This window comes from Lethenteron reissneri, chromosome 1 (genome assembly GCF_015708825.2).
Source record: "Lethenteron reissneri isolate LAM-NWPU_2019-01 chromosome 1, ASM1570882v1, whole genome shotgun sequence".
NCBI classification, from domain to species: Eukaryota; Metazoa; Chordata; class Hyperoartia; order Petromyzontiformes; family Petromyzontidae; genus Lethenteron; species Lethenteron reissneri.
Genome location: NC_083779.1, coordinates 4,513,548 through 4,538,084, shown reverse-complemented (window position 1 = coordinate 4,538,084; position 24,537 = coordinate 4,513,548). Strand labels below are relative to the sequence as shown.

The 24,537-nt window shown below is 48.4% G+C and overlaps 2 protein-coding genes across 5 annotated transcripts in view; one reads left to right on the top strand and one right to left on the bottom strand.

Moving 5' to 3' along the window:
* Window positions 1-24,537, top strand: part of SNRPA1 (small nuclear ribonucleoprotein polypeptide A') — an 840,838-nt gene that overhangs the window by 312,955 nt on the left and 503,346 nt on the right. The window lies entirely within an intron of this gene.
* Window positions 1,677-21,396, bottom strand: LOC133353668 (AN1-type zinc finger protein 6-like). 4 transcript variants are annotated; one of them, XM_061570162.1, is made up of 7 exons: window positions 21,205-21,396; window positions 13,929-14,003; window positions 13,500-13,669; window positions 10,964-11,339; window positions 9,928-10,052; window positions 9,230-9,343; window positions 1,677-8,123 (listed from the first exon to the last, which is right to left on the bottom strand). In XM_061570162.1, the coding sequence occupies exons 3-7, from the start codon at window positions 13,648-13,650 to the stop codon at window positions 7,972-7,974; spliced, it is 918 nt and encodes a 305-aa protein (XP_061426146.1). In that variant the 5' UTR covers window positions 13,651-13,669; window positions 13,929-14,003; window positions 21,205-21,396; the 3' UTR covers window positions 1,677-7,971. The 4 variants fall into 4 exon arrangements, with proteins under 4 accessions (XP_061426146.1, XP_061426115.1, XP_061426308.1 ...); XM_061570131.1 differs by having other exon boundaries at window positions 13,500-13,673; window positions 21,205-21,394; XM_061570324.1 differs by having other exon boundaries at window positions 1,677-8,120; window positions 13,500-13,673; window positions 21,205-21,394.

Sequence of the window (24,537 nt, the reverse complement as noted above, 5' to 3'; positions counted from 1 at the left end):
AATGCTGCAAAGGTCACTCTTGCAAATGAGACTCAATGGTTTATTTTGGGCGAGATCGCTTACATTCTAAATGCGTTGTTAAACCGGCCTCCACCACCCGACACAGACAATTGTTAAGGTGTTCTTTGGTAAAGTCACGTAGATAGATTCAAAGAAAACAACAAAAATAACAAGTTATTTTCTTTTCACCTATCTACGTGACTTTAGCGAAAGATCTTCTTGGTTCTTTCGGTAAAGTCACGTAGAAGGGAAATAATAAAGTAATAAAAATAAAACATAAGAAAATTATACTATATAAATTTATTATATTATTTTTTTTTTTATATTACTTCCCTTCTACGTGACTTTACCGAAAGAACCAAGAAGATGAATCCCTGCAGTCACGAAAGCTTTAAATCGAAATTTTAGCAAAAGACCTAAAGAATATGAATTCCTGCAGTCACGAAAGCTTTAAGTCAACATTGTTAAGGTGGTTTGTCGCGTAAACTAAACGTGCCAATTCGTGACGAGCTCAGCACACACCGGTTGTGTTGGGAGAGTAAAAGGTACACGAGTTGTCACTTGGTGAAACCAAATCAACTCGACACTGGAAGCTCCCCCTCCCCACACACACGCCCGTGTCGGTCATGGGGGGGGGGGGTTGTTTGACCATACTTCACCACGCTGGTCAGTGCGAGTTGGTGAAACAATTTAAAACAAAAATTACGAGCCTAAAAGCCGGTTCAGATTAATGAATTGCCCACTGAAATTAGCCGTGGCTGGGAGGAATCGAACTCGGATGGACGGGGTGCGTTGGTCCAGTGTGCGAACCTCTACGCCACGGCTGACAGTAGTGTAATGCTTAACACGTAGGCTTTCGCGACCAATATTATTCATAATCAACGTTTTTGAGTTTAGATCGCGTTATTTATAAATGTGTCGTAACCCTCCACCACCCGACACGGCCAATCAGTAAAAAAGTGTCACGTTGACAAAAGACAAATAGTTCACTGCTTTAGCCCACCGGTGTGTTGAAGCGTGAAACCACAACATTTACAATTTGAGTACTCATTTGAGTACTCAATTTGAGTACTTGGCCGTGTCGGGTGGTGGAGGGTTATGACACATTTATAAATAATGCGATCTAAACCCAAAAACGTTGATTATGAGTGTAATGCTTGTTACAAGATCTCGCCCAAAAATAAACTATTGTTAAAAGCATTCCCCTTGTTTAACAATGCTGACCCCCATCACCCCCTGTGTGTGTGGGGGGTAGAAAATTCGTGGTTGACCAACCGATTTGACATCGTCGCATTTGACAAAGAGGCGAAATCAATCCATGCCTCTTGATTTTGTCAAATCTGTCTCTCATTTCCGGGGGGGGCTCAACCGGGACACATTGAATCGCCACATCTGGATCAGCCTTTGCTCACACTGGATCATCTTAAGGAGAGTTGCATAACTCCAGCGCCTCCCTCTCCCTGCATATCACCCTTAACAGATAAACAAACCCCTAATTGGAAAGCGTGAACGATGTGAAATGAAGACGGGGAGGGGGGGGGTGAAGGATAATAAACAAAATGCTCGTCATGTCACTTCTGGTTGGTTTCCAAACATGACAGCATGGGTCTGTTGGCTGGTTTCAAACCAGACACAACACGCGGCGCGTTATTTAGTAACAATACGAAGCGAAAAACTAATTTTCAAAGCACTTTATTACCGTAAAATTTGTACAATATACTGTCAAGACGATGCCTAAAACAACAAAGCAGATTATCTAGCATAAATAATTTGTTTTATTCATACAAATCTATGAACAAAAAGAAAACAAAATGATAAAAGTTTGTAGTTGTCGAAGAGATTAGTTCCCCCCCATCTGTCCATAACTAGGGACGAGATTTGGATAGTTTATTGTGACAAGACGCAACTTCAAAAAAAAATCAAACTTTATAAAGATTATCCCCCGATGAGCTCAACTAATGGTTAAGTTTGATCGAATTTGCAACTTTTAGCCATAAAACGAGGACAGCATGGCCAATTTTCATTCGTTTAAAACTGTTGTCAGTCGAGAGCGAAAGTACAGAGTTGTCAACGCAGGGCAATAGGGCAAAGCTGCACTGAGGACTCCAAAATGCAGGGTGATGCAGGTACACGTGGGTTGGCAAAGCCGTTTTTACTGCCAGGAGCTTTAAAAGGCCACGCTTTCATCCTCCCAAGGACAGTGGCTACAATCAGGCTACTGTGCGCACACAAAACAAGACAAAGATCCCCCAGTGTAGCCTTAACAGACTGTAGGGGCAAGTGCTGTTAGCGAGCACCTATGAAAGCCAGAACGGCACACGAGGGGGTGGGTGGCCAGCACCACGCCCGGCCGCCTTTGTCTCCCCAGTGGCGATGTTGACACATCGCACCAGGTACTCATTTCAGGCTGAGTCGACCTAGGGGAGGCCCAGGACCGGTTCAGATATAATCGTCACCGATGTTGGCCGTGAGCGGAGATCGAACTTGGGTCGCCGGGTTTGTAGCGCAGCGCGCTAACAGCTGCGCCACCGCTCCCCACACTGTGCGCACACAAACAACACACATGCTCTCTTGTGGCTTGCATGATTCCGCGCGTATATTTGCGTGTTGTCTCTTCCTCCTCCAGAAGACCACACATGCTGGACATGGTTAAGTGATTGAAAATAGACCTACGGGTCCACCTGAGCGCTGAGATACGAAGAACATTTAAAATCAAAATAACTTTCAAGAGAAACACAGAGAATTGGGGGGGGGGGGGGTGTACCCCCACCCAGTCCGATGTAATCCATCGCACCTGAATGGGAGGCACGCCCCGTGCAGCTTGGGCAAGAACTGCCGAGTGTCATGTTCTCAAGCTCATGCGACACATCACACACACAAACACGCGCGCGCATTATCCAACCAGACCTGGCCAAAGCCAAGCCATGCTGTTCCCCAGGCTACAGGCGCACTTTGCCACAACATTATCTCCTATCGCCCCACACCCCACAATCCTCACTCCTTAATTGTCCAAGCGTTAATTAAGGAGCATGCGTTGGGCGACAGTGGTGGTGGTGGTGGTGCGAGCGAAGGGGGGTGGTGGAGCCGAGGCTAGGATCAGATCGAGTGTGGAGAGAGTAAAGCAAACCATGCTTGGAAATTGTAAGGTCCGCCCACAACAAAAGATTAATGTTATTTCAAGACATTAAGAGCGCACCACTGCGTAAACTCAGACGGGGGGGGGGGGGGGATGTTCAGTGTCGTGGATTTACAGATTTACGTTCCCCATCAATCTCGCGCCCCTCCCTGAAGCTGGTCCCGTGCCGATAATTCACGGTTCCTCGTCTCCCGTCGCCTCCCACCTCCTTCCACAGCATAGCGTCACTTGCTCACAAAGGGTAACAGTTTTCTTGGTTCTTTCGGTAAAGTCACGTAGAAGGGAAGTAATAAAATTATAAAAATAAAACATAATAAAATAATTCTCACGACGTTTCGGCCACAACGCAAGCAGCCGTCCTCAGGTGAAGAACAGGTCTGTCGAGAAGACGTCCTCCCTCCCAGCTTAAATAGACGCTCCAAGCCGAGGACGTGTCATTCAGACCGTCTTATCGACAGACCTGTTCTTCACCTGAGGACGGCTGCTTGCGTTGTGGCCGAAACGTCGTGAGAATTATTTTACTATGTTTTATTTTTATTATTTTATTATTTCCATTCTACGTGACTTTACCGAAAGAACCAAGAAGATGAATCCCTGCAGTCACCAAAGCTTTAAATCGAAATTTAGGGTAAAACGTTCTTAGGATTCAGCAGAAATTCCCAAATGTCGACAAGGGGGACAAAAAAAAAACTCTGGTCACGCGCAGTTAAATCAAACGTGGCACACTTCAGCCCCAAGTGTGAACAGAGCGCAACGGGACTTGGGGGACGTTTGGCTTATTCTTATAAATCTTATTAGCACACGGTACATGCAGACACCAATACCCGCAATTCGCCACTAAGTGACGGAGGCGTCATCACTGCGCCTGGTACCAGGCCAGGTGCACTGAGGCCACGTGAAGTGTCCAAGGCTCGCTGACACGTGGTCTCGGGACAGACTCAGGTGTCATGGGTTGGCCGACTGAAATGACCGGTAGATGCAACTTGCTGCATTTTAGCCACCCGGCGCGTCGCTCCTCCGCCCTCCGTTGTTGCTGGAGGGCGACTGCCTCCAACTGCCCAGAAGCGTCATTCACGAGCCTCCTCCAGAAGCCGATCTTGACAACTGGTACCAGTCGTCGGCAAGTCCACACAGCTCCACATCCTCCCTGAGAGCATCAATCCATCTCTTCTCCAGCCCATGTCATGCCCGTTTAGTCCCCTCTATGCAGCAAACAGAAGCTGCTTGGGCATGTGGTGGCTGGGCATGCGGGCTACAGGACACAACGCAGCCTTGTCTGCCGGAGGAGCTCACTGATGGGAATGTGTCCAACATTTTCAAGGATTTGTGAGCTCCTCACATTAAACAAAAGATGGATCGTAGGCATGCCAGCCTGAATGTTTACAGCTGGCATTCCATTAGAGGGGTCCACGTTTCACAAGCACAGAGAAAGGATAGCATGACTGTGGCCAAGAAGACCCGAAGCTTCATGAAGAGCGACAGACCAGGTAGCTTTTACGGAATATTGCACAGCCGATGAAAAGATGCTGCCCAACGGATTCGGAGTGAGACCTCTGCTGTCAAACCCGGAGCTGGTCATAAGCACTGTCCAGGTACGGGAAACTTCACTCTCTCCACAACTGCTCCATCACGAATGGGGAACTGAGGGAATTGAGTGTTTGGTGGCACAAAATACCCAGGCAGGTGCTTAGTGTTGGTGGCGCCGATGCCAAGACCCCACCCACTTCTTGGTGGCACACACCAGGTTCAGCAGCAGCAGTACATCAAACTCCTCCTGAGTGACTGTCTGGGCCCATCCCGTGGTCCAGAGTTGTGATATCATGTAGGGCAGTCTGCACACATGTCACCCTCCCTCAGCATTTCGCTTGGGAGATCATCTCTGCCCGGCACTTTTCCTGGTCTCAGACTTTGGATCGCCCCTCACTTCCTCCACAAATGGCACCCAAACCAACCATTCACAAGGGGTGGCTACTTCTGCCAACGAGGCACCGCCGCACTAGCAGGGTCGTCTCCACCTTCCCCCACAAGGGTGTCTGGATTGAGGGAATTCCACTCCTAAAGATCTCACTCAAATGCTCTGCAAACCTGCAGACCTGTTCCTGGGGGTTGGAGGTCGGCTTTCCGTTCTTTCTCTCAAGGACGGTGATAGGCGAGGGACTGCAAGTGACTTGGTGGAATAGCAATTTGTGATTGCCGGCTTTCGAGGCAGATTCCATCTCCTCAGCAACCCGCCCCACCACTCATCCTCGCAGCACCACACGGCTCTCAGATCCAGAGCAAAGGCTCATTCTCCAAGGTTGGATTTTGTACATGGGAGTGGGTCTGTTATTTTCTCTCAACCAGCCAGAACTTCTCCTTCAGACAGGGTCTTTGGGGAGGTCTGGACCACATACCCAATGCAGCCATTGCAGCTGCATGAGCTGCAGTCCTACACCTCACCCATTTCCCCTCGGCCTCAGGGTAGCACAATGCGAACCCCAGCTGCAAGCGATGTTGAAATGTCTGCGTGCAACTGTCCTCAGCTAGCTGAGACCAGGCTACGTGGGTTTGAACTGGGTCCTCATTAGACACCCACCACCAGAATAGAAGAATGGTAGGCACATCTTACAGATGACAAATCGATGGTCAGTGGGCATATCAGCTCCACGGTAGGTCCTGGTGTCAAGGACATGGGCCCGCATCCACTGGTCGGTAATTATATAGTCCAGTAGATGTTCTTGCTTGGACCCGGCCTGCATCTATGTGGTGTGGATGCGCAAATGGCGGAACAGCGTGTTCGTAATTACAAGCCCATGGGCTGCACAGAAGTCGAGCAAGCCTCCTTCCGTTATTTTGAGCCGATCTGGCCCATGCCTTCCGATCCCCTCCAACGCAGGTGTCTGCGTCATGACCCACTCGGGCATTAGAGTCAACAAACAGGAGGACTCTATCCTGAGGGGCCACTTCAACTAGCACCTGGGACACACACGAGCCAGTCCCGCAGAGCCTTGCGTACCAACTGGGTTAGGGGTTCTGTTTGCGAGCACAAACAAAACCTACCCCCGGTACAGCGCATAGGTGGGCGCCATGGTGCGGCAAGGGATGCTCCGGGTGGCCGAATCGGCCTCGCGGGTTTGACTGCCCCTTCTCTACCACCCCCCCCCCACCCCGGGGAAAAGATGGTGGGCCACGGACCCATTTCAGACACGTTCTGGGCCCCCCCCCCCCTTTTTAGCGGAGAAACTCGAAAACGACAGATTTTTAGATAGACGAGAGCACAGCGGGTATTATACTAATAACATATATAACGTACACTGAATTTCCATTTCAAGCAAATTTAAAAACAAACGAAAACCACTCAACCAATTAAAAGGGTGTTGGAAGGGGGGGGGGGGGGAGAAAAACACAAAATCCATGCGAGCCTCACTCCGGTTTGGAAGGAGACACCGTGAGGCTGTTGTGCCGACGTCCAAACCTAAAGAGAGGATCGCCGTCGACTCTCACACAACCGGATCGTCTCGTGGAGCAGAGTCCAACAGATTTGCTAATCTTGAAGCCATTATAACCAATATTCATGATATAGTTTATCTTATTCGTTTGTAACTTGCCGTAATTAACTTTGTACTCTTCACTGCTACCGTTACCGCCGTCTGCCTAAAAATGTACAAGTCTGTCGCATGCAGGAACAACCGCGAGAGTTGGGCATGGGATAGAGCCCAATCTCGCTCACTCGATTATCATAGTTATTTTTGTATTAACGAGCTAATTATCGCGACTGCTGGTGAAACTGCCTAATGCTAGAACCCCGCTGCTTGGCCAAACACAAGCCCTTTTGCCCTCTGCTCAACCCAGCGCAAGGGAAAACTCCGACAAATGTATCACCATTCCATCTTCCAGCGGGGAGGGGGGGGGGGGACAGGGCATTATTCCGCAACGTGTTAAGTAAGATGTGCGAGCAAGTCCTTTATTTCTCACAGCACCGCAACCGACGGACAGACCTCACGCGCGCCACACACAAGCCCCCTGCTTGCCGTCAGAGCTAAAAACGTTCCCTTGCCACCAGCCACGCGATGTTTCGAACTGCGGGAGTTGCACAAATCGATGGACGCTGGCGTGAAAGCTGGCCGGTGATAGTGCTCCACGCGATGATGGCGCCTCTCCGTTCCTGGGCTCCTCCCCACCCCCTGCAGTTCGCAAGGCGGCCCCCACTTCTTCCCCTTTTAATAGTCAAGTTTTCGGTCGACGCTGCGCATGGGCAAACGGCCCGGCAAGGAGTCGCGCAGTCGGCAAATCTCCAGGCCCCTTCCCGTCACGGTGTGGGCGGCCGGGCGCGTACACAAGCGTGTTCCGGCGACGTAAAACAGAAACAAACCCACTGTTTCACTTAAATTTGTTTAAAACTGATGGTACTTGATTCAAAATAAACCAACAGGAAAAGAAAAAAAACAAAGAATAAAAGTTGAGGGGGGGTAGAAAGTAATAGTTGGGAACAAGCCAAACATCCTCGACGCTTTATTATCTTCAAAGGATTCCAATGCGAGCATGCCTGGGCACCTTGTAATGCATGCCGGTCAAAAAAAAAAACCAAAAATTTAAAATAAACCAAAACGTGTCCCCAGCGCAAGGAGGTGAAGGACAGGCTGAAATGGCCCTCATCTTCCACCACCCCTCCTTCCTCCCCCCCACCCACACCAACTCCCTCCCACCACCCCATAACGAGTGATCGGTGGAGGCGGCTCGGAAGGAAGGAGGTCGCGACTCGTTCTCCTGGCCCCCGGGTGCACGTGCGATTGTTCCCCTGGCGTGCGTCCCCCCCTCCCCCGCCTCCTCCACCCGGTGGCAACGCCGCCACCGTTTCAAATCTTCTGGATCTTCTCGCTCACTACGATGGGGTTCTCCTTGCGGATTTTCTCGGCCGCCTCAGACTTGTAGTCGTACGAACACTCGTGTTTGTCCGAGTAGCGGTGCAGGCCGCAGAACAGGTTCCCGCAGCGACACTCAAATCCTGCTGGGCGGGCGGGTGAGCAAGTAAGCAAGTGGGCGAGCGAGCGAGTGAGAGAGCGCGGGGCAAGCGGGCGGGTGGACGGGCAAGCGAGCGAGCGAGAGGGCAGGTAGGTGGGTGAACAGGTAAGGTGGGCGAGCAAGTGATGTGGGCGCAAGAGAGTGAGCAAGAGGGCAGGTGCGGGAATGTGCACGGATGCAAAAGTGTAAATAAGAACCGTAATGCCCAACCGGTGATACAGAAACCACAATCGCCACTCACCATGACCACCACCATCACTACCACCACCATTCCTGCCACCAATGGCACTGGCTAGAGAACCATAACCACCACCACCACCGCCGCCATGCATGAAGTTTGAGCCGTGTTCACAGTGGAATAAACTCATTCACGAAAATAAAAAACTGAACTAAAAAAATCCAATTCCTCTCATTATCTTTGACGCAATTAGTATGATATAAAATTTGTGCATGATTTGACTATTAATCTGGAGGGTCTGAACTTTACAATTCAACCGTGCATTAAATACACACGAACACAGACAAGTGTTGTGAGCAAGCACTTACTTTTTAAGAATGGCACAGAGCACTAGGTTGGTGGTGGTAGTGCAGTGAGCACTCATTTAGTAAGCCTCAACCTAGTAGCGACCAACAACAGGTTTCAGATTACACATTCTACCTGTGTTACCCTTCATCAGGAATCGAACTCAAGTCTGCCAAACAGTCAGATCCCCTGTGTAGACTGTTGGGGCAAGTGCTATTTACGAGCACTTATTAAGGCCGGCATGGCGTACAAGGGGGTGGAGGGGGTGTCGCCAGCACCGTGCAAAGAATTAATTTCAAGCCGTATCGATATAGGCGAGGCTCAGGACCAATCCAGATATTCGTCACCAATATTGGCCGTGGCAGTAAATGAAACACAGGTTGGAAGGCGTAGTGGTGGCGTAGTGGTTAGCGTTACCACCTGTGTATGTCAAACCCGGCGACATACAGGCAGACACGCACACAAAGACACGAAGGACGACACGCACTTACAAAAACAATAAACACAAACAATGCCAAAGACAACAAACACGGGGGGGGGGCCCTCGTGCAGGGAGGGCGGCCACATACCGGTGAGGCCGACTTTCTTCCTGCAGGTGTGGCAGCGGTTCTTCTTCTGCTGCCGGGGCTTGTCGGCGCCGTCTGGCGAACCCTCGGCGCCGTCCAGATCCGCGAGGGTGCACGCTGTGGGTGTGCGGCGAGGTGTGCACCACCACGAGAGTGAGAGACGTCTACAAACCGCCATTGACCGCCGCCGCGGCCTCTCGTGAACGCTCGGTTTCGTCACCACCTGTTTTTCTCCAATGGCCATTGCGGCGGCGGTGGGAAATCACAAACTGCATCGAGGACTTTCCACGAACGACGCGGATCGTATCGATACACGAGTGGTGACGATTACTAAAAAACACAATCCGCGCTGCAACTGGGAACGTGTCACGCAGCCGTGCCGATTCCACCTCCGATTAGCACGGTTGGCGAACGTACGGTGCGCAAAAGAAGTTCAAGATAGAAACATACAACAACGGAAGACACCGTGAATCGTCGCTCCTGATATTCACTTTCCCAGCGGGACGACAAAGGTTAATTCCACTTTCGACGATGCCCTCGGCCGGATATCTAAACTCGATCTACCCTCGTAAATATTTATATTTATATTTCCAGATTACAAAAGGTTAAACTTCTGCCGTGGAAAACCTTCCAAGGCGGCAGCCAAGCTGTCGTGGAGACCGTGTGATCGTGCGAGCGCGCGTGCGGCCGAGCGAGAATACCGCTGAGGTCGGCGGAGGTGGCGGCGGCCACAGGTTGGTCGGTGGTGACCACGTCCTCGCCGTCAGCCACCAGGGTCATGGCCGTCATGCGGGAACTGACGGGTGAGGGCTGGCTTGTGATGGGGCTGCAAACGCAGCAGAGGGCATCCACGCAACGTCACTCACTCACCCATTCAGTCACTTGCCCACCCCCGCATCAACAACTCGCCGACCTGCCTGCTCACCAAGTCACCCACTCACTTAACTCAACGAGTCGATCACTCACCCACCTCACACACTTTTCGTTGAGTCACCCACAAACTTAATTACCGACCCACCCATACACCCTCTCACCATCACCTACTCAATCACCCATTTCAACTACCTAATCATCCCCTCACCATCTCAACAAATCACATATACAAATATTCACCTATTAATTCTACCCACCCACTCACCTACTAATTCATCTACCTCACCACTTTACTAACTCGCACTATTACCATAATCTAGTACTGGTGTAAAAAAGGTCCCATTTTGCTCACCAAGCTATAAATGCTCTAAAAGTGCATTGACTTTGTACCGTTCGCCTTTTGGCGTTCTCTGGTCCGACACTGGTGAGACTAGGCCCTAAAGAGGGCGGATCAGTTTCAAATACAATGCCACTTATTATCAGAGCCTATTTGTTTGCATGTTCACCATAAGTATGTGTGTGGTTAACGACGGACACGATTCCTTGCAAAAGGTTTCTATTCAATGTTTAAACATCTTAACACCTGCTGTATTGCTGGAAAGGGTAGAACCTATTCAATTTTTTCTAAAACATCAATCTACTCACCTCGCCCACCAGCGCTCGACCACTCAATCACCGACTCACCCACCAAATCACCATCTCACTATTACTTGCGCAATCTCTCTCAATCATCCCCTCAACTATTTACGCAGTGCCCATCCCATTCACCCCTCCCCTACCCACACCACTCAACGTCCCCACCCCTCTACCCACTTTGCCCCTCGTCGCCCAACCTACTTGGCAGCGCCAACTGCTCATGCCCACCTGCTGGGAGAACCAAAGACCCCGGGTGAGGGAGCCTCCGCCTGCGAGGGCTCCTGTTGTGGCGTCGGTGTCGTGGCAGGGCTACCTTCCCCCCGCGCCGCCGTCACCATCATGTTTGCCGTTGCCATGGCGGTGCCAGTCAACACCGCTGAAGAGGCGGCAGTGGCGGCGGCAGCAGCAGCAGCAGATGACAATGACGTTGAAGATGGCGATGGTGATGGGGCTGGCAACGGAGAGGCACTGCCACTCGTCGCTGGAGTGACCGATGAAGGCGACGAAACCGCAGCTGCCACGGCAACGGTTGCCGTCGACGATGCGAGGCTGTCGGCCGCTGCTTGAGCGACCGCGACGGCACCGCTGTTCCCAGGACTTGTGGCTTCAAGGGGGTGCGAGTCCACATTGGACAGAAAAAAAGCGATGGGAATGCAAAGTTAGGGATTGTAAGTAATGGAACAAAAGAGATGGAGCCCCATTGACTGAACGCAAAAGCGGATGTAAAGTGACAGAATGCAAACAGTAGAACAGTGACAAGAACTCAAGAGACTTTATACTGGTAGGAACCTCCTGGTTACACCAGCCCACAGGGGATTATTGTGTCCGTCTGTCCGTTGTGCATCCAAAAATGAGAGGGCTGGGGCTGGGTGGAGAGGGGCTGGTCACCCCGTGGTGCCCTTATAAAACTCAACGTTTAACCTACTCACGCCGGCTTGTGCCCGCCTTCACAGTCGTGCATATTTGCGGAATACACCACGCCGCCGTTGACCCTGGCCATTGACCGAGCAACCCAACGTTCCTACCAGCTCCCTCCGCAGGAATGTGTTAAACTTACAGCATTTCAGGGATGCGATTCGATAATTTGGAAGAGAATGCTAGTCTCGTTTGTACCGTATTGTTCTCTTCATTAGGTTTAACATTAACAAATCACCTGTATACACTTCTAATAAATAAGAATATACAAACTTTAACAAATGCGCTTTGATGCATGTATCATGAACTTGATCATTAAAGCATTGCTACACACCTAGCCAACAGAATGTAATGATTCAGGCCTGCCTTAAAGTCATTACGATCCGTAGTCACGATTTGGTTTGGGAATCGACACGTTCCTGCACAGTGGTGCAAATTTGCAAAACCTAGGGAGGTACGATTCAATAGAAATGTAATCTATAGACTCGGCAGGACAGTGGTGCGATTATGGAATGTAGGGTGGTGCGATCTACAGTGTTGAAAGTATACAATTGTACACCTAGCAAAGGGGCCGACAACCAAAATAATTCGATTTAAAAAAACTCAATATTCATTCTAGATTTAAAGTTTTTGTGACTGCAAGGATTTGTATTCCTAGTTATTTCGGTAAAGTAACGTCGGTAAAAAATGAAATTAAAATTAATAAAAATCACGACGTTTCGGAGGCAACACAAGTCTCCGTCATCACGGAGATTTGTGTTGCCTCCGAAAACGTCGTGATTTTTATTTTTATTTTATATTTATTAATTTCAATTTCATTTTTTACCTACGTGACTTTACCTAAAAAACTAAGAGTATGAAACTCAACATGCCAAGAAGCGCAACAACGAGCATAAACAACGTCACAAAGAGGTCCATAAAAATAGCCGCACGCAGGTCGTCGACCCCTGACCCAACATAAACACGAGGGGACGAGACGCGCTGCGATAAAAGCAGAGTCAGACGCTGCGGGGAAAACCGACCGGGGAGCCAAAAAATTCGCGAAAGAAATAAACGAGTTGCGTCTCTTCTTGGTTCTTTCGGTAAAGTCATGTAGAAGGGAAATAATAAAGTAATAAAAATAAAACATAAAATAATTCTCACGACGTTTCGGCCACAACGCTTACTCCCCGACAGACCTGGTCTTCACCTGAGGACGGCTGCTTGCGTTGTGGCCGAAACGTCGTGAGAATTATTTTATTATGTTATATCTTTATTATTTTATTATTTCCCTTCTCCGTGACTTTACCGAAAGAACCAAGAAGATGAATCCCTGCAGTCACGAAAGCTTTAAATCGAAGAGTTGCGTCTCCTATTGTGCATTCTGCGCGACTGGTCCCCGCGGCATGGAGCGGTCTACTCGATGGCGTTAGACTCGTACCAACGCGAGGCTTTCTAGAGATCACTAAGGATGCACTTGTGTGCCACATCTCTTCTGTAGCATTGCACAGCGTCCTTAAAGGATGTCGTTATCGCGGTATGGCGTGACAGAAGCCATCCAACTAATCATCATCATCGTCGTGCGACTATTCAGTCATGTGAATTTACAGTGGTGCGAATATAAAATACACAGGGGGTGTGAATCTACAGTGGTGTAATTATAGAATGTGTGGCGGTGTGCGAATCTTCAGCGGTGAACATTTACAAAAAAAGACTTCATAATTCTCTAACAACCCATGCGAGTGAGAGTTCGGATAAAAATAAAAATGCTGCGCAGTCCGTCTCCCGTCCCGTGAACGCAAGAAGCGATTCGTCGCGTCGCTCTCAAGCCTGCCGAGCGAATTTTGTCGACGCGACCACTGCACTTTACCTGTGGGACTGAGTCTGCCGCCAGCGTTCTGCCTCTGCAGGTGCTCCTTGTAGCACACGGAGCACATGCCGTTGGTGCGTGGGTTCCCGTAGAAACCGCAGCCCATGGTGCACAGCATGGGGCCCTGCGAGCGGTTCGCTTCTTGCGCCATCGCTCGCCTCGCCGCCCTGCTGCCTGCCGAGAAAAGCGCCGCCCAAGTTCAGATTTTAAAAACTCAATTAGTTAGAACAGTTTTTTTACGTGCTTAGATTGTTGCCCTGTCCCCCGCGCACCGTACGTAGCACGGTTGGCTATGTAACGGTATAAATAAAGTTCAACATGCATGCATACTATCACAGAACGGAATTATCCATTGTCACGTCAATGTCAATTAAATCGCATTAAGCATCGGCGTATCAATTGTGGTAGAGTATGGACGTTATTACTTACCGCCGCTTTTATGTCTCGGCGGCTTCGTGTGGACAAGCCCGCCCCGATCACTGTAGAGGCACAGACTGGCAATGCCTAAGGGCGACAATGATGAAGAAGTCACACAAGACTGGAAAGCATGTGCAGGCTGCATCATTACCCTTACTTATTTCCAGCCTGCACTAGATTTTTTTTTATTAGAGTTTCACAAATGTCACTCGAATTGCGCAAGGTGTAGCACACGCACACAAAACACCGAATTTGGCTAAACTCCAGCTTTGAGAATTAAAAATATGCGTTTGAGTTTCATAAAATTAACATGTCTCAATACCTGTATGAAAGTGCTGCCCCCTAGTGCGTAACAATGGTCACTTGAAGGAATTTTAGAAGTAGTTCCGTGACAGCCACTTTGTTGAACATTTTTTTTTCGCCGTACAAAGCTAACCACGCTACTCAAAATGTTCTCTAACAAAGGTGGCACTGCACCAAGAGAGTTCCGAATTGATTAGTCTCGTGACATGACATCAAGAGCACAACCGGGATAAAAACTGGGGAAATATCCAAAAGATAAAATAAAAAAACAGCATTATATTTCATGACGTAAATAAGTTTTTCATTACCAGAGGAAGCGGGAGGGAGGGGGGTGAATTTTATTTCTGCCACAGTTTTCCAGGCCAACGTGCAAATGAGTTGCAGCACTCCCCCGTGTGCCTCACTTTCTACAAGAGGTCATCGCGCACTTGGCTCCTCCAATAATAGTTGGACTAAACCAGGGGTCGGCAACCAAAATAACAAGAAGAGCCATTTCTTTCCAATTCGGTACAAAATTCAGTATTTCAAGAGCCGCAATGCATCTGAGTACATACTGTACATATGTACATATCGTCAAGAAGCAGCCCGTAAAGAGCCGCATGCGGCTCCGGAGCCGCATGTTGCCGACCCCTGGACTAAACCAACCACCCCACTTCCCATCGCTCGAGCAATAACGACCCACGTCATCTCATTGTCATTGCTAAACGCAGCTTGGGTACCGAGGATTCACCTCCGACGTTGGGTTTAAAAGGGCGCTGTAATATTTCTTTAAAGCCTCTACAAGAAATCAGCTTAGGTCTTGACGTTGCCGGCAGTTAAGCGTGAAAACCAACGTAGGTCTTTGCAGGCACCTATGAAGGCCAGCACAGCAAATGGATTCGCACGTGGGTCAGTCACCAGGTTCATAGGAGTGCACAAATACTACGGGCTCCACAGACCACAAATGATAAAGATTCCTCGTATAGCCTTAACAGACTATAGGGGCAAGTGCTACTAGCAAGAACCTGTTAAGGACCGGCACAGCACACGAGGGGGTGAGTGGCTAGCAGAGAGCCCGGGTGTCTTTGCCTTCCTGGTGCTGATGTTTATTATACACCACACACCAGCTACTGATTTGTAGCCGAGTCGACCTAGGGGAGACCCAGGACTGGTTCAGAAAATCGTCACTGGTGTTGGCAGTGAGCGGGGAATAAAACTTGGGGTCACCGGGTTAGTAGCGCGGGGCGCTAACCGCTTCCCACAGATCACCATACACACACACACACATCATTTACACACTGGAATGTCCCGTGTTAGGAACAGGGAGTTTTTTGGTGGCATTTAACTTTAGCTGCACTACTTTCAGGAGGTTGGTAATGACGCACCTGGGGAAGGTGTGTGTGCATCAGTTGCCATTCAGCGTAAATACACATCGCATGCAAGCACACACACACACACCTGCTCAACAGGTATCCGAAATTGACTCCGATTGAAGGTTCACTTAAAACAACCAAAAACATCACCAGAAACAAATACACGAGTTATGCATCACTGAGAGGAATATTTTGTACGTCATCAACGAAGCAATTCCACCAGAATGCGATTATTTAATCGGTGATCTCCTGCGGCCTGGAAGGGCTGTTGGGATGGCTGTCGTTAGTGAGCGCCTTTAGAAGGTGCGACTGGCAGAAGTTCGCAGCCGCACTGGCTAATTAATGTGGATGTGTACGTACCAAACATATGCAGCATACCACTTCAGTGGAAAAACTCAAATGATCTGATTGGGTAAAATCAGAAAGAAAAATTTCTCCCCCCCCACCCCCCACTGTGAAATTAGTGCAGACTACAATCGTCAGGGAAACATCGCACCTCCGCCGATGGCCTCACGCTAACGGAACGGCACAAATATCAAGTGCCAAAGACTGAATAAATGATTTGGGAAGCAGCGACTCGCTAGGTCTCCATTCACCCACACCTCTACCAATGCCGTACTACCTGCCCCAGGCGCAACGTTTAAGGCCGAGCTGAGCCACGCGAGGCTTTCGTTCACCAGTGCGCGTCGTGGATCAGTTTGAATTATTTGAAGTTTTGCACGCAGTTACAAGAAAAATGTACAGACGGACATCGTGGCCCAAAGCCAATTCCGTATTCACCAACTCGCGATAAGTAAAACACGACCCCAGCCACAACAAATGACACCGGAGTGGGAGCTGAGATTTAAAAGTGTAAAACTTAAAAAAAGGGGAAAGTTTCTACTTAATCTGACGTCAGCTAAACATCGGGTAAAGCGATACCTTCATCTGCGCATTCATTTACAACTTGTATTCAAATAACCTTGAGTTTGGCTATGGCGTAAATTGCAGTCTTAAGTGAAAAAAACGTTACTTCGTGCTGTACAGCGTTATCATCACGAGCGTCCCAAACAAGACATCCGCTAAATGCTGCGACAGGGCCATGGCTTTGAGGCCAAAATATTGACCACGTTCAATTGGAATTCTGCACGTGCTTTTTTGTGTTCTGTGGTCAATTATTACCTTGTTCAAATGGAAACCAGGAGTGACACACAGCGATGGCACCAGTGGGTTGCATCACGATACAATTTCTAAATATTTGGCGTCTATGTGCAACTACATCAAGACGCCATGAAAAACAGTGCGGGTGTCCATCACCCTTGCCAGGTTTCCTCTTCACCATTTCATTCTATATAATTAGTGATTTGAAAAAAATCAATACGATTGATAAATATTTATGCGTTTCAAAATCTCAATATCCTCACAAACAAATTCAAAATGCATAGCTTGATCCTTTCGATTTTGGATTTCATCTCATAAAAAAAGACAGCCAGAATCAAGACGTTATTATAAACGCAATGTGAGAATCACAGCAACGTAAAGAGATAAAGGTGTAGCCCTGCAATTGCTTGCTCATTTCACTGCTGGTAGAAGGGCCTCTGCCGTTTAGAATAATAGAGCACCTCTGTGGTGGCTCTTCCACACGGGCCAAATGTCTTGGAAGGGTTGGGAGGACCTACACTTGACCCCACCACACTTGACCTGCCGATCAAACGATTGTGGCGTTCATATTTATGTGGGGATTTAAAAACGTGCCGATCGCTTCAATGAGTGCCGAAATCAAACCGGTGACATCCAGAGTGCCAACCATTACACCGCGGCGGAATCCCTCGAACCCAAGTTAGTGGCCGGACAAATGACTCCAATTAAATAAAAAGAGAAAACAGAATAAAAAAACACGTTTAGGTATATCTGCTACCTGCTCGTGGCAGTTGTTCCAAGGACCCGGTTCGGAGTTTAACCCTCCCCCTAACCCTGCCTGAGGTGACTGGAAAATTCAGAAGGGTGGAAGAAAGGACACTGATCTTGAGTTCTTGTGGCCATGTCGCCTCGCCTGGCTCTGCAAGTCCACGCCAGAGGTCGCAAATGGGTTTTGATTCCTTACCCGTACCCGGCCGCACCAGGGTCGCAAACGGGTACCCGTACCCGGCCGGGTACGGGTATCTGATTGCGACCTCTGGGATGAAGCAATGTTGCAGGCGCGGGTGGGTCGATTCTAGGAACTTGAATTGTGAGAAGAGACAAGACGTTGGAAAATGAGTGACAAACAGTTACTCGCCAGTGACTCACGGTCTACCTGTACCTGGCCGCACCAGGGTCGCAAACGGGTACCCGTACTCGGCCGGGTACGGGTAGCCGGGTATCGGGTACCCGGTTGCGACCTCTGGCCCACGCTCCTGACGACAAGCAAAAAGTGTTTCCACCAGTCCCCCTTCACTATTAATAGAAACCACGCATTCATTACAGCAAAAGGTGACTCAACTCGCAGGTCAGCCACTGGGAACAAACAAAAAATTCCGCTCTCCCACACCACAAGTTCTTAAAATAAAAACAAACGCACCCTCAATGTGGGCGTCTTTGTAGCTTCGAGATAAATGCATTCTTACGTGTTCGAAAAATCAGCCATCATCATGAACCAGTCAATCCACAGCTGGATGAAGACCTCCCGAAGACACCACCCACCTCTCATGACCGTGATGTAAAAATCCACCCAGCACCTGTATACTCCATCTCCTCGGTGGACGTGCTGTCATGCATTCCAATCCTTGGCTGTCACTCCATTATTTATTCTTGACTAATGTAAATGATTCATAGCCCCGTGTTCATCCATTTCTGAAAGCATCTACATGCGGTGTCAGTCATGGGTGCCTATTTAAATTTACCACAGTTCAAGTCACTGGCGAGTATGGGGTTGAAGGGAGGGCGCGCGTTCAGAACGGGTTCATATATCACTCGCCAATGATTTTAGTCGTGGCCGAGAATCGCAGTGCGTTACTCACTGCGCTGCCACTCCACCCCTTTGTTTTCTATGGGTTATAAAAATGTCAATAAATGTTGTTTTAAAAACGAAGCTCTTCGTGTTCATTTGTAAATGTTTCAGTTTTCTCAGGGCCACATTGTGCAAAGTTCGATCTCCAAATATAACCTCTATAAGAGACGCCAGAGATATGCTCTGCCATTTCGCTCTGCTCTGAAGGAGGGCCCACTGCCTGAAACGTCAATCTGTTATTTCATTTACTGTTATGACGAGTTCGTCTGCTCCTTACATTAGTCACCCTTCGCCAATTGTGTAAATTCCACACCTCTGTGGCAGGGGATGGTCTTCTCCACACAGCTATTTTTGCCTTCTCGCAAAATCGCGCGATGGGGCCTTTCTTGACGTAAAGTCCGGTCCATTGGGCAATAACTGTACTCGCTCAATTCTGGTGACTCAAGAGTAGACAAGTGTAAACAGCCATGGTTCTAAACACTGCTCAATGCAGGCCTCCCCGACGTAGCGCCATTCCTCGTGGTCTTGCGATGCCAAATCCACGTCAGTCCTGCACACAAGCCGATCTTGCTGTTCGCATCTCAAGAGTGCGCGCACAGACCCTTGGGCGTTTCCATCCTTTGGCTGCTATTTCGTCACTGGTCTCAGCCCACCGGCTATCAACTTTATCCCACCCCCTCAACAAATTTCTCACGCTCAAGCCTACTACTGTGCAACTCTTTTTTTGTCTCTGTTTAATTACCAGCATTCCCCTGAAAAATGCTTTTTAAGCGCAGTTATCAGTTTGTCCGACTTTGTCATCATCTACATTTCTGATCCCTTTCAGAGCAAGCAATGCACAGCAGCAATTGAGAGATCTTTTTGGAGGTACATTGGCGTGTTGTTTTTTTTAATTGTCAAATTATTTTTAATTAAATTACCGTGACCTGCTCTTGCCAACATCTTTATTTAACAATAATGATGCGGTTTCATTTTTAATCAGTCCGTGTTTACAGACACACTGCTGTGCTTTTCGGTCGTGGAATACACAGCAGGTGATGAGGATGATGGCAGTGACGATTATAACTACGGGAATGATTTGCAAGAAACAAATGAATATAACAAAGGCTCCAAAGTTTGGCTCAAGATAAGTGTAACTAACAATGGGACAAATACAACTCAATGGGGCTATCACCTGGTTCAAAGGACACCGATGGCTAATAAAAATCATGGCACTTATAAATGTAAGTACACGGGGCTACAGAAGCTGCAACCAATTGTCAATGTGTACCCTTCCTATAATACGCACTCCCATCGTGTTTTTGTATTGGTTGTTGTAACGTTCTGACCCACCACGACTGGACATCTGTAAAAAAAAGAGCTTGATAGCTCATATGATTTCCTCCAGTATAAACATTTCTGATTCTAACTGCACATTTTTTTTGACAGTTGGCCAATCCAACCATTTAAGCAAAAGATTACTCCACCGATTAGTCGGATTACTCGTCTAAATCGGGTTTATCAGCCACCCCACCATGAGGCATGGTATGGGGGGGGGGCAACAATCTTCAAAAAGAGGGCTCGGAAATAATCGACGGTACAAAAACACGGCAGGCGATTTTCCCACGCAATAGGCGAATTTACACCAGTTATAAACACCAGACATTACTGTACATGCAAACGCGACCTTTATAAATATGGCGAGAACACAAGGGGGGAGATAAAAAAACACGACGACAGGTACAGTATTTCGGGATGTACAACCTGGACAATGATTTGCTTTTTGAAAAGTTTTTGTTGTTGTTGTCAGCCGCTCAATGGCCCGTAAACACCGCACGAAACAAAGTCGTGTCAATCCACCGAAGGATCATTTGGCCATACTTCATCGCGCTGGTCAGCGCGCGAGCTGGCGAAGTGATGATGTAGGGAATACCAAGCATGTTTGATACATAAAGGGGAACACAACAATATATTACAAACGACAAACAGGCGAGAAAAAGAAACGTTGACAAACCACCAAACCCACCCCGCGACCGGCATGGTGAGTGCCCTAACCCAAGCTGTGGATTGACAACGGTCTGAGCAAATACAAACATAATCCACAAACGCAATGTTTATTACCCATTAACGTATCCTGTTTATCCGTTTAAGCATTTACCTTCTAATAGTGCGCTTATGTATTAGATTAAAGTGTTTGGTCAATGTCTGTTTGGGGAAGGACGTTCACGAAACAGTGCTTGTGATGACAACTATCCGTTTACCTGTATTGTTGTTCATGTACAATATACTTGTTGTAGTTTTAAAACCTGTTAATCTTGTAAAATGTTCACAAATAAACAAGAGCATTAACAGCAGGCCCCTCGGGGTATCGCTCAGACCCCGCTGCTCGGATAGTTTTCCTACCCGCGCAAGAAGCGATCCGACCCGGCAGGGCCGCCCAACCTACTCCGGCGAAGGCCTCAAACAACGAATTCACAAATCAATCGACATCGAGACGACTCGGCGTTACGTAAAAGAAACCACGACACGTGAGGAGGTTAAAGGCAAACGAAACATACTTTTCTTTATTAAAGTTCGCTTTATATTCGAGGAATTATGCGTTACTTGCCGCCAGGCTCTTTATGAATACCGTATCATCGTAAGCCTCTGTTACAGCTACAGCGCGGTCATTTTACACCGCAATTACCTTCAAACGCGACGCTCCGACGGTGTCCGAGTCTTCTTACGTCGCCCTACTTGAGCGCGAATGGCATCGGTGGCGACGCTTCAACTAAATTCGCCTTAAATTCCCGATTTCCATACGCGCGGGGGCCCCAGGCCTCAGGGCCCTACTTTCCCCGCTCGCCTTATCACCGCGAGCCGCGGCGGTGATGCGGCCGCGGCTGGCGGTGGGGGAGGGGGGCGGGGGGGGGGAGGGGGGGCGGGGCGGGGGGGGGGACGAGCCGGAGCACGGCGGAGGGAAAACGTGACGACGCGGCGACGATGCCGCGTAGATTTCCCAGAGCGGATAAGCCGAGCGGCCGAGCCGATCGGCCCGAGGCTTGCCCCCGCCTATACGTTGTACGATTTAAAATCGCGCCGCGACTGGGCGGTGAGGTCACCGCGAACGGCGGTTGAAGCGATCCGATTGGCTGACGGAAATTACCGAGCGCGGTTCATCCCTCCCCCCTCCCTCTCCCGCACTAATGCCGAGAATTAATGAGGGCAGGCGGCGAGGTTAACGCGGGGCTGTGCGGGGGGGGGGGGGGGCAATGCACGGGGGGGGGGGGGGTCGTGCACAGGGAGGGGGGGGGTGTCGTGCACGGGGGGTCGTGACGTCACGTGCACGTGCCGCCTTGCATTTGCGCGGGAAACAACGGGGGGGTCTGGAATACAATACTCCGCTGACGTGATTTAACCCAATAATTATTACCAATGCCCACGGATTTTAACCCAATAATTACTACCAATGCCCACGTGATTTAACCCAATAATTAATACCAATGCCCACGTGCTTTTTTTTTTACCCCGATAATTTACCAATGACGTAATTTTTACCCCGATAATTACCTCAAGTCCACAATAATCTGTGCCCTTGCCAATTAACGTTGCAATACAATGCACTCTGCCCACGTGATTTAATCCGATAATCACCACAAAGCCCACGCCTTTGTTCCATCAAACTCGTCACAGATGTTTTCAGCTGGCCTATCCGATTTAAGTCCTGTGTAATCGATTCAACCACCGATAATCGGTGCGATTGGTTAATCAAGTGACGATATTTTGGACGGGGGAACGGGGTCTACCGTTTTTTTCACGGTGTGCCGCTGGACGGGAGGTTGTTGGCCACGTCATCGGCGCGTTTTGCCACGTCACGCAGCTGGGCGTGGCTTATAGGGGGTTTCCCACCTTCGGAGGCGGAAATTCGTGGATGCCCCGAGGAATCGAACACAAATTCGATGTCGATTACGAATGGAGCCGGTTACGTTGAAGAGAATCGGCTCATCTTCTTGGTTCTTTCGGTAAAGTCACGTAGAATGGAAATAATAAAATAATAAAACATAATAAAATAATTCTCACGACGTTTCGGCCACAACGCAAGCAGCCGTCCTCAGGTGGAGAGCAGGTCTGTCGAGAAGATTCAGACTGTCTTCTCGACAGACCTGTTCTCCACCTGAGGACGCCTGCTTGCGTTTTGGCCGAAACGTCGTGAGAATGATTTTATTTTTATTATTTTATTATTTCCCTTCTACGTGACTTTACCGAAAGAACCAAGAAGATGAATCCCTGCAGTCACGAAAGCTTTAAATCGAGAATTGTCTCAGTTTGGACAAATGCGAGATAAATAATCAGCAAAAAACAAGTATAACCCGTAAAAACAAAGTTTTTCACTATAAATCCTTTATATGCGTGGCGGCTAGAGTCCTCTGGCTTGAGATGGCTGCCACCTATGGGTCAGATGATTGCATGGCAGCATTAAGCAATTGGTAATTAAATATAATATTTTTATCCTAAAAAGTGTAAAATTTTGGAATTTTTTTTCACGAACATTAATTGTCACGCACAACGAGTCTGTGTGGAAAATGTCAGCTCGATTGGATCACGGGAAGTGGGTTAAAAAACGACCGAAAGATTTGCACGGTCGTATTGCGGTCTATGCAAACATGACTCCTTGCAAAAAGGTGTCAGTTTTGTTGCCAGATAGAAGGGTAAAGAACCAATTATCATATTTTTACTGGCAAATGAGGTCCCCATAGTGTAGATGCTTGCCCCGAGCTCTCATACTCTGATGGTGCATTGTCCTTGAGTTGTGCGCCTTTTGGCGTCATCTGGTCCAACCCATAGGAGACTAGGCTCGAAGGAAAGCTGTCTCGGGTGTGGACCAATCAACTTCAAGGACAGTGCACATTATCAGAGTTATGTTCTTTTGTTTGTATTATGACTGCAGGTATTGCGGTCTATGCAAACATGACTCCTTGCAAAAAGGTGTCAGTTTTGTTGCCAGATAGAAGGGTAAAGAACCAATTATCAAGCAAGTGAACTTAATATAAAAGATTTAAAAAACAAACCACAGGAGCCTCGTCGAAATGAGCTTTCACGTGCCATCTCTGCACAAACCTTGCAAAGTTTACATTTGGAGGCTCTTCATGTTGGATGAGAATTTGTGAAAGGCAGCAGCCGCACGTTGAGCCGGCGCCAAATTTCCCAAGCTCTGCTGCCCTCTACATACAGTATTTAGGTATTATTGTCCAAAACCGGAGCGCTTGGAGAAAATACTCTTCGTTCTTTCGGTAAAGTTACGTAGGTAAAAAATGAAATTAAAATTAATAAAAAAATAATAAATCACGACGTTTTGGCTGTGACGGTCCCACCTGATGACGGAGACTTGTGTTGCCTCCGAAACGTCGTGATTTTATTATTTTAATTTTTTACCTACGTGACTTTACCGAAAGAACTAAGAGTATGAATCCTTGCAGTCACGAAAGCTTCAAATCTAGAACTTGGAGAAAAACCCATGGGTGCGAGGGTGCAACACTCGATCCCATACAGATGGAAGCGGTGGGAGTCCACATTTGCTGTCTCGCCTCCCGGCAAGCCAGGATATACAATTCCTTCTCGATGCCCACGGGACAGGAATTGGAATTGTACTGCAGGCCGTCATTGTGTTAGAGAGTAAACCCACAACATTTAGAGTACTCAAATTGTAGTAACTAATTGGTGCGTTGTGCACGTGACAAACCTTGCTGGCTGTGTCGGGTGGTGGAGGGTTACGACACATTTACACTTAACGCGATTCAACCCAAAAACCTTTAAATATTAAACAAAGCTTAGTCCGCACATTGCTGGACCGCCTTCTTCTGCCGAGCAATGGTATGGCGACCTCCTTGGCTCCAATGGGCAGCTTGACAAACACCGCCGCAGTGTTTGCAATAACCCTGTCATTGTGACAATCTCATATCACAGTGTCCAAGAATCTCCCCTACTGTGCAAAATATTAAAATGGCCCTTGAATGACGTTTCGTGATCAATTCTTTGGAAA

Coding starts and splice junctions, on each gene's coding strand:
- LOC133353668 (XM_061570162.1), bottom strand. CDS start 13,650: ATGGCGCAAGAAGCGAACCGCTCGCAGGGCCCCATGCTGTGCACCATG. Junction 10,053..10,963: donor GTCTTTGGTTCTCCCAGCAG/GTGGGCATGAGC, acceptor CTGCGTTTGCAG/CCCCATCACAAGCCAGCCCT. Junction 8,124..9,229: donor GAAGAAAGTCGGCCTCACCG/GTATGTGGCCGC, acceptor CCGCCCGCCCAG/CAGGATTTGAGTGTCGCTGC.